The sequence below is a fragment of the Bombus fervidus genome, chromosome 6 (assembly GCF_041682495.2).
Source record: "Bombus fervidus isolate BK054 chromosome 6, iyBomFerv1, whole genome shotgun sequence".
Taxonomy (NCBI): domain Eukaryota; kingdom Metazoa; phylum Arthropoda; class Insecta; order Hymenoptera; family Apidae; genus Bombus; species Bombus fervidus.
The window spans coordinates 6,642,426-6,657,681 of NC_091522.1; the positions used below are offsets into that span (position 1 = coordinate 6,642,426).

Genomic DNA, 15,256 nt, shown 5'->3' on the forward strand with positions numbered 1-15,256 from the left:
TATTATGTTATACGAAGGTCGTCAGAGAAGGACATAATAAATTCGTTTTTGGTGATCATTTAATTTTGACGAAGGAGCCACTTTAATATGATTAATCTTTTTAAAACGATTTGCTCTTTCGCGATGAAATATTTTTTTCGAGCTGCGGGAGAAATAACAAATCTTTGTTGGTTGTTGATACTAGAAACATTTAATGTTTTTGTAAAAGGAAGACTAGAATTAGAAACAGTTTTATGATTCCATGATTCGCAATGTAATATGAGACGATGCAGCATATTATGACACAATAGAAAAGAAAAAAGAAATAAAAGAAAAGCTTATTTCGAGACACGAAGCATTTTGTTGCATCGAAATGTGAATTATCGAGTTATCGATTTACATTCCGGCAGGAAATCGCGATACAGGAAATGTAGGGAAACAGAGACCGTGAAACGATCGTTAAGAGGGACGAATAAATTTGTAGTAGGCTACATGGAAGAGGAAGCCTGTGCTTACGTAGAGAAACATTTGGAACAGCCTGGTGTATCCATGCTTTTATGCAACGTGCAGGGGTTAAGCAATGGTGTTTACGGCCGACTTTTGACGTCAGAATCGAAGTAGGTCGGGCATTAAAAGCTGCAGCACGTTCGATGGAAGAGTCACGGGCAAGAATATCGCGCGTTTTATGCGACAGATCGAGAATCGAAGGGCAAACGTCGAGCTTTTCCTCGAAATTGTGTCGCGTAATTCGTGATTGTCCACGGTCTTAAGTCGAGCATGTCAAGAATTTTCGTTTCAATTCGCAATGTCATGGTGCTTTTCATTATAAGGGATAGAAGTTCGTAGGCAAGAAAAATGGGAGTTTTAATAGAGAAGATTTTCATTAATTTATTCTATTGTATCATAATATCGAACTTTTAATTTGAAATATACATTGCACAATTTAGTTTCGCATATCAGTAGTCTATTTTCTAAGAAATTTAATATTTAATGTCGAAATTGTAGAAATTTAAATGTCTTGAACTTCAATACTTTGGGAAATTTGAAGCAAGCCTGATAGGTGTATTTTTTTCGTAAAGTATTCTTGATAATGCTATACAGTGACTCTTATTAATATTCGGATACTACAGTATTCTATCGATTACTACTCTGTATATTTGATCATAATTAAATTAACGTGCTTTTTGTTTTTTATTATAACAAAGCATGTATCTTTCCTGGCGATAATGTAAATTTTGTTTGCTTGAACTAAATATTTGTGGTATAACATATAATACGTTATAATATGTTAGGAAATGTATTATTCGTACGTCGCATAAATATTCAGACATTTAATATTCATTCATATTTGTTGATTACACTTCTACAGCTTTGTGTGTTACATGTGTGTTGAGCAAGATGTAGAGCATACTTCTAAATATCAATTATTATTCAAAAATTATTGTCATCAGTCAGAAATATTGAATCTGAAAAGGAAAATATTTATCAGGAAATCGGCTCTCTCTTATAATTAAGCAAAAGTATCGTAAAAAGGTACAATCGTAAGGATCGGATAGAGTAAATTCTTCAAAAGAGCCGACCAAAGATACTTAACGATCGAGATAAACGGAATATTAGAAGGAAAATAAGAAATCCTGGCTTAAATGCTCCTAAGTTAAGTGCTGAATTATTTGAAGAGTCAGAAAAGAAAGTTCATCCAGATACTATACGTCGAGTATTAAAAGAATATGAATATAACGGTAGAATAGCATGTAGAAAGCCATATGTAAATGATGCGAATCGTAAGAAAAGATTAGTATTTACCAAATAATTTATTGACGAAGAATAACCTTGATGGAATGATGTTGTTTTTGCCGATGAAAGTAAATTCAGTTTATTTGGACCTGATGGACGAAAAATAGTGTAGCGTAAACGAAGTCAAGAGCTTAATTTTAGAAATTTAATTCCAACAATTAAACACGAAAGTGGAAGTGTCATGGTTTGGGGCTGTATTTCGTCGAAAGAAGTTGGGGAATTGGTTTTTATAGATGCAATTATGGATAAAAATAGATATTTAGACACTTTAAAACAAAATGTAAAAAAGGTGTAACTGCAGTGGACATTGAAAACACACTTTTTTATCATGATAATGACCCGGAACATAAAACTAGGATAATTTATATCTGTTATAATAATTAATAATTAATATCTGTTATATAATTGCCCTTGTGTGTTACATACAGCACCGCAATCACCGGATTTAAATCCAATTGGAAACTTATGGGACTATTTAGATAAGAAGATTCGACAAACATCAATTACGTCAAAGGATGAACTAAAACAAAGATTATTAGAAGAATGGGTGTATCACGCAAAATTATTTGCAAAAAATTATAGTAAACATGCAAAATCGATTACAACATGTAATAAAACAAAAAATTTATCCAACAAGATATTGACACTTAAAAAATTCGTATAATATATATGTATTTTTTATGTAAAATCATCGTAAAGAATTAAATGTCCAAATATTTTTGCGACGTACGAATAATACATTTCCTAATGTATTATTTGTTACGCCACAAATTATTTAGCTTAAATAAATAAAATTTGCATTATCGTCAAGAAGAATATATGCTTTATCATAATAAAAAACAAAATACGTCAATTTAATTATGGTCAAATATACAGAGTAGCAATGGATAGAATACTATAGTGTCCGAATATGAATAAGGGAAGTCACTGTATATATATCCTAATATAATGTGAATTTCAATATTCTTCCAGCTTAATGCAATAATCTTCAATTACATAGAACTATCAATGATCAAAGAATTTTTATCATTAAACATAAAAGTTAGGTTTCAAATTTTAAAGCAATTTGAATAAGTTTATCCAAGTTTTCTCTACTCGTTTCTACGCCCTCATTTTCACGACTCGCGATGATGCTCCTCCTTGCTTCGCTCTCGTATGCTCTCGAAAAACATCATTTTTTTCGATATCAACAGTTATGGGATATACGCCACGTTGCAAGGGGAAAGTAGAATTAAATAAAGCTTGAGAGGATACTAGAGAAACAGGCATTCCTTTGCGTGTAGTTTCACAGTGATATTACTTTCATAGAGAAGATGGGCAGGGAGAGCATCTTCGAAACAATATCTTGGTCTTCGATTGAAACGAACACGATGCAGAATTTCTCTCAGCTACGGTTTATTGCGCTCTTCGATATAAGACAAAGTACTCGAAAGAAATTTTTGTATCATTTACGTTCGAATATTTAATCAAGTTTGTTGACGTTCGGGTAAATTCAATGACAAATTCGAGATATTGCTAGGATACGTCACGTGATGGATTGAAGTCTCTTTAGCTTAGCGTAACAGCTTATTCTTTTGTACACCGATTTTTTCGTGTATTTCGTTGTATACGGAAGGATAAGAAAGTCCAAAACGTCATAGTTAATCAGTAAGTACATAGAAAGTAAAGATTAAGGTGTTATTAGAAATGTTAGTTTGTTTAACATATGTTTCAACTATATTGCTTTGGAACGTGAGAACGTATCAGAGAAGAATTTAACAAACAAGCAATAATATTGATCCTTAATAATATCATTAGTTACGTGGAAATTTTCGAACAGAACGTTTAATTTAATTAATAAATATTTCCAAGATCTATCTAGAAGGAGTTCGGTCACGATGCTCGATCCGGTTGCCCGCGTTACGACGGCGATTCGTTCGGAAGGCGCAGCCGCTTTGCCGGTTTCTGGATTGTGGCGTCTGGCCGCTGTCGCCTGAATTGCGTAAAAGCAAATCTCCTTACGAAAGGGTCGTGTACCTACACGGCTGCGGTACCGTACTCCGCGGTCTTTTATTCCGCATGAAGTGACACACCTACGTGCCGCTTTATTCAGAACATAGCTGGAAGTCTCAGGCAGCGACCTACCGCAAAGTCGTATTATTTCGACGAGCTGAATTTCCGTGTCATCCGCCTTTCCAAGACGCGTCATGCTGGACGATGAATCATTAAATCGGCCTTCAAACGCGCGAATATCGCGTCACCTCTGCTGTTAAACATGAAACTCGATTTGGTCGATCTTGTTTAATGGCATTCTCGATTAATTGCTTCGCATAATCGATGATGTTTGAGAAGATGCACAAATATCGGTAGCTATGAAATTTTTGCTAAATTATTTTTGCTAAAACGGAGAATTTAAATTTTGCGAAGCGATAGTACGAACTTTGTAGTATTTATTTTAATTATGTAATAGTCTTGGTATTTGCAACTTTACAAACCAATAACGTCGACAATGGCTCTGTTGTATTTCTATAATTAGTGTGTGATTTTTCTGTTAGTTTTATGGGAATGGACTTGTAAATATGATTTTACGAAAATCCATGTCAGTTATGGATTACGTTTGATGCGATACCTATTGCGTTTTCTTGCAAGTTTAGAAAAGAATCAATTAGTTCGTTGTTTGTGAAAGGAACGTACGATCATTTGAACTTTAATTGAACTTTCAAAGCGCGCCTTTTCGTTTACATGATAAATGAAGAAATTCGGAGCGCGCTTCATTGAGCAAAAAATTCAGTATGCGATAACAGTATGCGATCCCATGGCAGACTTTAAGATAACATATTTCTACTCTCGATATGCTCGTTAAAAATTGCTATTACCAGGGATCATGGAAAGAAATCGTTTATTAAATTTTATTCAAACATTAACTTTAATAGGAGGAATATTTGCACATGTGCGTATGTATTTAGTTTTTCTTTAATTCAAGCACGATTCTAAAGAATACAATGTACATCTCTGCGAATAAATACTCTTCAGTTTATAGGATCCTTTCAGTCCAATGGCCAGTCTAAGTCTATATTGTATAACCTTTTTTACAAAAGTAAAAAATGATTATCTTCCTCTGGTCTTACTAAATTCATCCCTGAATAATTTAAAGTCGGCTAATGGTATGATCTGCGCTTTATTTCCGACTGAACTTTCTAATTATAGTGGCTTTGAAAATGGAAGAACGCTTCTTTAACTACAAGAAACAGAGAAATATTTGTAGGTAAACTGGGTCATTTATATCCACGCTCATTTTTTCGTTCGTGAGATAAAGCGTTCGCAATTTTCTTTCTACCAGACAAGAATTCGAAAAAATTAAAATGTAAAATTTTCCATAGATTATCGATAGGAATTTGTCTACGGATTATTTCTTATTCAAAAATATTCTCGTACTATCCACCTTGCAACTTTCGCAAAGGCTTCACTACGCACACTACAAACACACCGAAGACTAAGAAAAGACTCTTAACCCGTTGCTTACCCTTCGCGCACCTTAAGAACAAGCCCATCCCCATAAAACTAACAGAAATACGTTTCTTTCAGCACGTTCGCACAACAACGCATATCGGTTCCGTGATCGATCGACCTAATGAAAGGCGACGCGAGCGCCACGCCGTTCTGTTCTGCTAATTAATAAACTTCCATCGACACACCAAGAGTGAAAGGCTCGATTAAACGTCCTTGAAGGAGGTTGCATGTACTATATCCTCTATTACGCCCATTTATCGAATTTCACTAGTTTGGCCACAGAGACGAGATCGAATTCGAATTGGAATTCATCGCGGTCCTCTTGATTCTATGAACAGTTTTGCACTAAACGGACTAATTAATTTTGCTGTGGTCCTTGAATGTTTTTACTTCGATCTTGCTCTTGTTTCAATGAATGAAGAGCTTTTTTAAGGTTCTAAGAAAGTGTTTAATATTAAATTGGAGCGAGAAATCATATAAGCCAGTAATAGTTGAAGACTATAGATGGAAAACATGATAAATTACATCTCCCATCTTTTATATGACAATTAAAATATAACATGTCGTCAACTAATTACATTTTCATTTGATTTGAGGATTAAATATACGTTTTTATCACTCTCTTGGGAAATATTAATGACGTCCATTATATAATAATTAATATTAACTTATTAATATTAATATTAATTAATATTATATAATGGATAGTTAAATTAACACAACAATTAAACTAGCATTGTTCGTTTCCTACAAAACATTGTGTATTTATCAACTATTTTCGAAAGCTTTTCACCTTTGAATCTATCAAGATATTTTTCAGCTGTCTCATACTGAAATATTTCTTTTGAGTCATCAAATGATACTGAAATCGGAAAATTAATAATAATAGCGTTATCATATTTTCCTGTATGGACTTCAATTTTGTACTTTTATTAACACTTTTTAAATTTGGGACATCTCTTATCGTTAGAAAAGTGTAATGGATGGAAAATAACCAGAAGAATGTAGCAGGGTTAATTTACGAAAACGTACATTGTAGACAGATCATGATCCACGATGCACCGCGTGATGTCGTGCGCCACGTTCGAGAAGCTCGACAACGTAGCGGTTAGAAAATAAAGATGTTAACCACTCCCCCCCCCCCCTCTCTCTCTCTAGTGATAGCTATCTACGTTTTATCGCGTGGCAATACGCGATCGCATCGGTATCATAGATATGAATTCTGTTTTCCGTCGCTACGGGTGGTCGAGGACTCCCTCAAAGACAGAAACGTGCTAGTCTCGACACCAAGTTTTCGCCCTGCCCCCTTGCTTTCTTCTTTATACCACCGATCGTCTATGTCCTTCTTTTCGCAACTTTCGCTCGTACCATCGTTGGCTATCCTTGTTCTTACTTGTGGCTTCTCGTGGATCCTACGTGGGACTTTCGCGACTGCTTCCTGGCCAATTAACCATACGCAAAAAAAGAACTGCTGCTGAAAAGTAATATATCGTTCTGACCCGTGTAGAAATTTCAAGAGAGTTGCAGGATATTCTCCATTTTCCTTCTTCCTGTTTCCTTGGTATCGGTATGCAAATCTTACATGCAAGACCACCGGGTCTAAAGAAAGGTTATTGCAGTTGAACTTATATAGAGATTTTGAAGTAATGTCGCTCCTTGATCAGATTAATTTTAGGTATATTCATTATCATAGGATATTTTGTTTTATCCAGGATTTTTCTAACGGATATTTTGACTATATCTGTTTCCATTAATTTGATGCATGTCTTTTACAAATATTTCTATTAAAAAATGTTTTGCTGAAATTTGTTCCCTGTATTATTTTCATTAATTTTTGTGCTCGAGTAGTGAAATATTTCTTATATGTTATTTATTGAGGTATTGTTTTGAAATTGAAGTTTTTGTTGTGTATCTTATTGAACCGTTGAATACACTACAGCCTGCTATGGAAATGTAAATATTTGGGATTGAATTCATAATCGTTTCATACTTATGTTATGTTATGCATTATGTACTGATCTCAATTTTTTCATCCGAATTTTATCGAATACATATAGAAAAATATGTCGCGTTTATCTCGTCAAAAACAGTACCTCGTGAATGAAAAAGAATGATGAAAGAATAAGAGATCTAGTTCCAAGAAAGTCGACGATCACACGTTTTTATGATAAGGAACAAGTGTTACTGAACTATGCTCATTCATAACCCATTTGGCATCTCGGAAGATTAGATACGCAGCTTGCTCAGATAACTTTTCTGATTGACAACCTGGAAACAGTGGAGGAGTATCGTATCGTTTCTTATCGGTTTCTAGAAACGAGCGAGAAGAAGTTGTATTACAACACGAGTCTGTATATTAACCTTTCTGTGATTTATGCGCTGAGCGTTCCAAAAATCATCTATTAGGTTGTCCCAAAATTAGGTTATTTCTCTCGTTTTATAAGGAAATAATAGATATACGACATTTCCTGTTTTTTATTATTTTATTGAATTATGCATGCCGCATTTTGTTCTATTACGTTGTTATATCTACATATGACAGATTAAGTTTCGTGTTTGTATAAATATTGCCAGATAAAGCAGATGCGTGCAGATAGCGAGACACTTTTGGGACAACCTAATACGATTCTATTCAAATTTAAGCATTCATACAAAGCTTTAAATTTAAATTTTATAATTCAAAATTCCATATTCTTAAATCTAAGTTGTAACTTTCAAGCCTCTAGTTTTAAGCACAAACTGTATAATTTAAAACTTACAATGTTGTTTAGTTAATATCGTTTAACATTTTTTTCTTATGTACATTAATAAAATACCCTGTCAAAGCATGAAAAGTAAGAAGATTCTTTATATATATAATTCTTCGTAACAAAAGAATAAGTTTCCCTTCTGACGGACATCATCCTCAAGAACAAAACCCTTCGAAATCAACAATGAACTTCAGAACGGTTGACACCAATACTCGGAATTCCAGCATACAGATCGATCTCATTCCTGTCGATCGCGAATAAATTCCTGCCTCGTTTTAGTAATTCCCTCCTTCGGGACGTCCGTTTTCCCTTGTCTCGTGAGTTTCATCGCGATGCATTCCTTTCGCGCTGCGACACACTCGCGTTCTCGCGAGTTTTTCGCGTCACGCTGTCAGCCAAGGTATCTCGTCTCGCATAATGAAGAGCACCGTTTTCGTCGTGGTCGCTGCTTTTTCTGACGAGGCCTTCATCCACCAAACGAGCAGGGTCGTACGCTGCAAGCAGAGGAATCCTGCCCCGCTAATGATCAGAATGTTTGTTCATGTAAATGCGGATCCCGGCCCTTTTTTCTTTCGCACACTTTGCTGAAAACGAGTTTATCGCACGAGCCTGGTTGTCTTCGATAATGTTTCTGCTGTTCGTTGACTGGTGATCCTTTAATTTTGTCGAGCGAAAAAGAAAATCGCTGTTTCCGTATTTAATGGGACTGTATCTTTAAGAGATCGGCACGGGATATAATTATGGTACAATTATGTTCAAACTTGACAGATTCCAATAATTTGGAATTATTTTTTCATATTCGATATGTTTCGGAGATTTCTTGCATCTATAATTTGTGCACCTTACTCTTTTGGCATTTGATGCGTTGAAGATCTTTTGGTTTTTTAAAATTAAATAATAAAATAAAATTGAGAACTTTGAAAACTAACTTGAATTTCTGTAGTGTATATCTAATAATGTGTGGGATAATTGCGAAGAAATAAATTAACATACCTAATGTACATGTAATTTCTTTTGTTATAGAGATCGAAGCACAAGAAGCTTGCAAATGGCTGAGAGCGGCTGGTTTTCCACAATATGCGCAGATGTACGAGGGTAAGTTGAGCTCATTTTCCAATATTTAGCTATAATATGTTTACAAAACCTAACCGAATATTACCACGCTTAAAAGTCATAATTGAAAATATTTTTGTTTAAAATATCGCTTCCTCGTATATTCATCTTAACACGTGAAATAATCAAAAGAAAAGGAATATAGTAAGATATCTTTTATTTCTGCCTACCTTCGGGTTCCAAGAATAATTACAGTCATAGAGGAATAACAATATCCATCTTCAATCATTATTCACCCCAGTAAAGGAAAGAAATAAAATGGAATGAATCATTTACAACCACATTGACTCATCTATGTAAAACGCATCCTACAGCAGTCTAAGGGTACAAAATAGAATCTGTCATTGATAAAATCTAAATCTTCGACGTTTAAGCACGCTTTCTGAATTGAAAGTGCTCCAAAATATGTAATTAAAATGAAAAGCGATTCTTGCGAGGGTGACCGCTCGTTATTTTTGACAGCTCCAATTTACTTTCAATTTACCATGCATAATTCACCATGATAATCGACACGATCTCTTAGGAAAGCCTCTTTCGAGTCTTTACTCTCGAGAATCTCCTCGAACGATACATAGAAAGTTGTCAGCTGTTGTCCAGATCAGGACAGATTATAGGTCGAAAAAAGTTTCACGAAATTCGAGCATCCCTTTTCTCGTTTCCTCTCGCTTTCGGAGCCATGTGGTTCTTTTCACTCTGAATGTAGTCCACCATTTTTCATTTCCAAGCGGTCACGTATAGCGAAAAGCGTGGTCACGTCCTCTGGCTGCCCGAAAAGGGGTGACGTTTCAAAGAGAGAGTGTCAACTTTTGAGGCTCGAGGCAAACAGCGTCGTTAGCTCGAGAGGGATCAGCACTTTGCGGTGGAAATAACTCAAAATGACCGGTTAGCACGGATTTTTATGAAGTGGATCTCTGTAATCCTCATAATTATTATGTTGGATAGACGAGTTTTGTTTACTCATTTTATTTTAGTAATTTTGCGAAGCAGCCGTTGCAGTTATAATATTTTGAGAAGCATACGTATTTAAGATAGCAGATGTTATAACAAATTATTTTAGTACTTAAGAGTTGATCAAACTTGTATGTAATTTTTTTGAACATGAAAGAAGGAATATGGACTTGAAATTTTTAACTAAAAAATTGAAATCGAAAATTTTAAATTTTAAAAACAGGATTTGAAATTGTTCGTTTGAAAATTAAAACTTGAAAATATAAATTTTAAATTTTAAAAACAGAATTTGAAATTGTTCGTTTGAAAATTAAAACTTGAAAATATAAATTTTAAATTTAGAATTTCAATTCAACATTTGCTTTCATACGCAATATACATGTAAGACAATAACATGACAAGTAATTACATTAATAATCTTACAAACACTGAACCACTATAATAGTCACAAGCAATACTAACAAAATGATCAAAATATTACTGAATACCAGATTTATGTTGACATTTATGTCGATTTATGTTTCGTATATAATGTCTATCACATGGACAAATTCGGTTTCAAAGAAATGTCGCGTGTGGTCAAAGCACATTCGTCACGCATCCCTTCGAAAAAACGGACCAAGGCTTCGAAAGATGAAAATAAGAGAATCAACCCAAGTGTAGATTTACAATACCCTTTTAAATAAGAAAAATCGTCAAGCCAAAAGAGAGGGTGGTCCATGGACCACCGAAGCGGACGTATGCGAATGTTTTCGATGGCAGCCTCGTGTACGTGAGATTTTTACTAATATCCGCGGCCTCGGAAACAAAGGTCTCCCTGTTTCGTTTTTGTTTTTCCCTCAGCTACGTACCTCCATAATATTAGAGTATAAATTTCAAGATCTCATTGTTCAACGGCCTTGGATGAACCGTTTCATTTGCAATTCATCGATTGCGGAGAGGTAAAGAAATGTAACGAGTTTCGATTTTGTATTTCCAATTATAATTATAAAAATCATCCTGCATGTTTACTTTCTTTTATATACCTTACGATATATTATTTCATGAATATCGTTTATAAAAATTATCGAGGAATTTATAAAATTGGTAATAATTGCTATGAATGTACCTATAAGTTAGTGTCAGGGAAATTACCAATAAAATGCAACGAAACGACGGATGATAAAATTAGATTTGAAAAACATGGATACCTAAGTGTTTGAACATGAAGTTTCTAAATTATATATTATTGTAGAACACTGGTAATGTCTCTCATTTAAAATAATACTACTAAATAAGTTACATTAATTGTTATTACATTAATTGTTACAGTTACAAGTAAAATCACATATTTTGACATAATAAAACTCCAAATTACAGTTTTATTTTTCTAACTAAATAACAATTTATTCATAATTTTGTACCCATAAATTATCATTTATATTTTAAAGCTAAAGGGGATCAAATAAAAATCGGTGCCTGTACCAGATATCTAGATTCGGGGAAGCTTCCGTAGCACGTAATTTTATTCTGCTAACAAAACGCACCGTAAAATTACATTGTTCCAACGAAACGGCTAATCGTTTACAAATAACGGACCGTTTCCGTGCGAATTGCCGTAGATTGTTTAAAAATAGGTTCTCGGGGTGCACTGGCGCGGCAGTAGCAGGCAAATAAACAGCGCGATGAAACAATGACTCGCTAATGACGCCGTAAGAACAGCACCGGACTGCCGTGAGTGCAAACGCAACTGCAAGAGCGCATAGACGTGCGAGTGTGCAATAACGAATGCATTGTTGGCAGGCGCTGCGACAAAGGGCCCATTATGATAAGTATTAACATGTCCGGACGCATCAAGCTGCTCCTTAATAAGTTACTATCCCGCCTGGCGTCGCGATTCGATTCGCTTTGCCCACGTGTCACTCGTTACAAGCTTTCTTTCGCGATTTTTTTCTATTCCTTTATGAAATTTTTTGATCAAACGCCACTTTTCGTCTTATGAAGTTTCGCAGAAGTCTAGCAGAATGCAGAAGTATAACGTTACGGCTACCCGTAAACTGATATCAAATCTATTGGCTTTACAATTACTAAAAACATTTAAATATTTTTAATAATTTTCCACTTTATTTTTATTCGGGCAGGAAGAAGATTATTACATATATTTATTATTCTCAATTTATATCGAAGTTTTGGTGTTGTAATACTTGGTGAATATCTTTTCGTTTCCTTTTGAAAAATGATATTTTTATGCTTCTTTCCGAATTTTCGTTGCTTTTTTCCGTTTATCATCAAGATCACCTGGAATTAAAGCGATAACGTGAAAACTATTATATGATACAATGCAAAAAGTGTGAAGAATATATTAACAAAAAGATTGGGATATCTTGAGAACTTTTTGCTAGACCAAGAGAATTATTTCGATGACCGTCAAGTGGTTAATCATAAAATATCGTACACAAAATCAAAGTTTGGCGAAGATTGATATATGGCCATGGTATAACGAGCAGGTGCAAAATTATCATGCACGTGAAATGAGATGTATTAACTGTAAATACTATCACTTCATCAATGTATATATTCATATGCTACTTAACTATATAGGCCCGATGAAGTATATTAATATCTGGACATGTAAACGTAACTCTTAAAAGCCATTAATTATAGTATTTATAAAAAGAACTTCGAAATAATCAATGTCATAAATCTTCAACCATACCTTGTTCACACACGGTGCAACTTTATGGTAGGAGCGACTTCTTAAATTCTTGATACGAATCTTTAAACTGCGCGAAAACAAAAATAAAAAGTCAGGAACTGAGATCACGAAACCTTACTTCCTCGTTTTACTTTCCTCCTCCCATATCAGCCTCCCTATCATCGTCCTACATTCACACCCAAGGAATTTTTCGCTGCCAATTTTACACTTTCTAGACTTCGAAGTACTCCTTTCCCAAGAAACCTCTTCCTTTCCATAATTAGCGGCGCATGTTGTATGAAGCAAGGTAAAGTTATCTGAGTTACATAAGGTTCGATATCTTAAAATTCAATCTTGAACATTGCACGTAATTATGAGACTCCATTAGTCTTTAATATAATAATGAAAGAATATATAAGCTAATAACTAAAATACTAAAATTACATTAAAAAATATATTCGGAAGAGGGCATTCGCATTGTTACGGCACACCAGTTGAAAATCATGGCCCTAACCTAAAATTAGAGCAGACAAAACAGAGCCTCCTTTCGTATCCTCCATCCGGACGCGTATCGCGGATACCGGACACGGTATCATGTTCGAGGTAAAACAAAGTTGACACGCAACCTGCCATGGGAGCGTGTCGCGTGGTAGCATTGAGCCAGGTGTAGAACGATACCGGGGAAAGGACTAACAACTCGTGTTCCGCGGTCATTAACGTCCTTGGTGCCAGCGAGTAATTCCAGGTCTTTCTTCAATTTCAAGAGCTCTAATGCGGGAATAATAATGAGGCGTACGTCGCCGTGCGATGATTAATGACCGAAGCGATTTTTCAGCGGTACGGTGGCGCAACGCCGCCAATTTACGCCTGGATAGACTGTCGAACGACCAGCTGCCTGCTAAATAACACAATGTCCCGCGAGATTTATGCGGAAACGGGGTCGAAGGATTTTAAACCTGGACGAATTAGTAGGCCGTGCACCATAGCGTCGGCATAAATTCTCTACGCTGTCTCGTTACCGCGTTTATTTAAATCAATTTCGATCGATGTGCGTCCGGATACACTGACGGCGATATAACGCCAGTTAGACGGTTATTTAGTACCATTTAGTCGTGCGAATGGAGCGAACTTTGGTGCTGGGCGGAGGCGGTAAGTTGGTAAACGCAGTAGCATGACAGTGTGCCTTTACGACTGCCGATTTCGATGCGAGCCTTTCAGAAATCAAACTGATCGATTGTACCTTTTATTCGGTACTTAATTTCATTATACAAGTACACGATTAATATTCAGTTGTCAAGAAACAAATTACTTGCTTTCATAATTCATTCATTGTAACGTGATATAAATAATGGTAAATTGCAAGGTAAATTTAAAGAGCAATATTTTTCAAGTAAAAATGATCGTCGCACTTCTATACTTTTTAACTTATAAAGTTGATCAATGTCGTTTCTGGACAGGTCATATAGTACTGCTCCATAAATAAAAATATTTTAGAGAAATTTTTGTTTGACACGAACTGCCCTAACTACTATATTACAAAGATATCGTAAACGTCACAATTCATTATTCGTCATTGTAAATTTCTAAACTTACTCTTTTGTACGAAATAATCGATGAGTAATCTTTTTAAAGTACTAAAGAATTATTCGTATAGAAATTCTGCCAACAGCTGTCAAATAAATAAACGTTTAAATAAACATTAGTTTGATTCAGCATGAATGTAAATTTATATTTCAATTCTATTTAAATCATATTACACTGATGCAACGAGGGCAGGAATCAAAGGAATATCCGATAAAGTACGCACGATATCTCTCCAATAACTTTCCTCGATACTAACTTATTCGGACTTTGAAATAGGAGACAAGTCGCGTATTTGCAATCGAGGAATATTTCTTGAAAAACTTAACAAGCTGGCAAAGGTTCAAGCTTCTACGAATTCATCTAGTATTTCAACGTATCTATAATTCTTCTGTAAGAAATGTAGGCGTAAATAGTAGGAAAGAAAGTCGAGAATCTTCGAGTCTAAATTCTGTTCGCTGGAAAGCTTCTCAAATTTTATTAAAGAAGCTGCTAAGCATCGAGTAGAAAAAAGATGGCTTCGTTGAATGAATGAAAAATTATTATTAGATTGATGTTATTATTATACTTGATATCGTTACGCAAAGTTTACCACACCATAATAAACGAATTATTAAGAGATAACGGGATTACATTGAAAAGCACTTTGCATAGTATCCGAAATTTCATCACGTAACCAAGATTTACGTAAAAAAGCTAAGACGTGGCCGTTGTTTAAGCTTTTTTTAAGATATAATCACCAACAAATTTCCTGATCTCTTTTAGCAAATTTTGGCAAAATTTTTACTTTTCGATAAAATACGTAAAATATGTAAAAATTGTTTAAATTAGTTAAATCTTCCCCAGTAAATTTTTGAAAAACTTTTTCTAAAATTATGTATAATAATACATCCACCAAAATCGTTGAACTACGTCATTTTTAACCTAA

General features: G+C 34.7%; 1 protein-coding gene across 2 annotated transcripts in view; it reads left to right on the forward strand.

Moving 5' to 3' along the window:
- Positions 1-15,256, forward strand: part of Cv-c (RhoGTPase activating protein) — a 350,396-nt gene that overhangs the window by 261,480 nt on the left and 73,660 nt on the right. For both annotated transcript variants that reach the window (XM_072005731.1, XM_072005732.1), the window contains one exon: positions 9,036-9,107. In XM_072005731.1, coding sequence (XP_071861832.1) covers positions 9,036-9,107 — 72 coding nt within the window. The remainder of the gene's footprint in view (positions 1-9,035; positions 9,108-15,256) is intronic.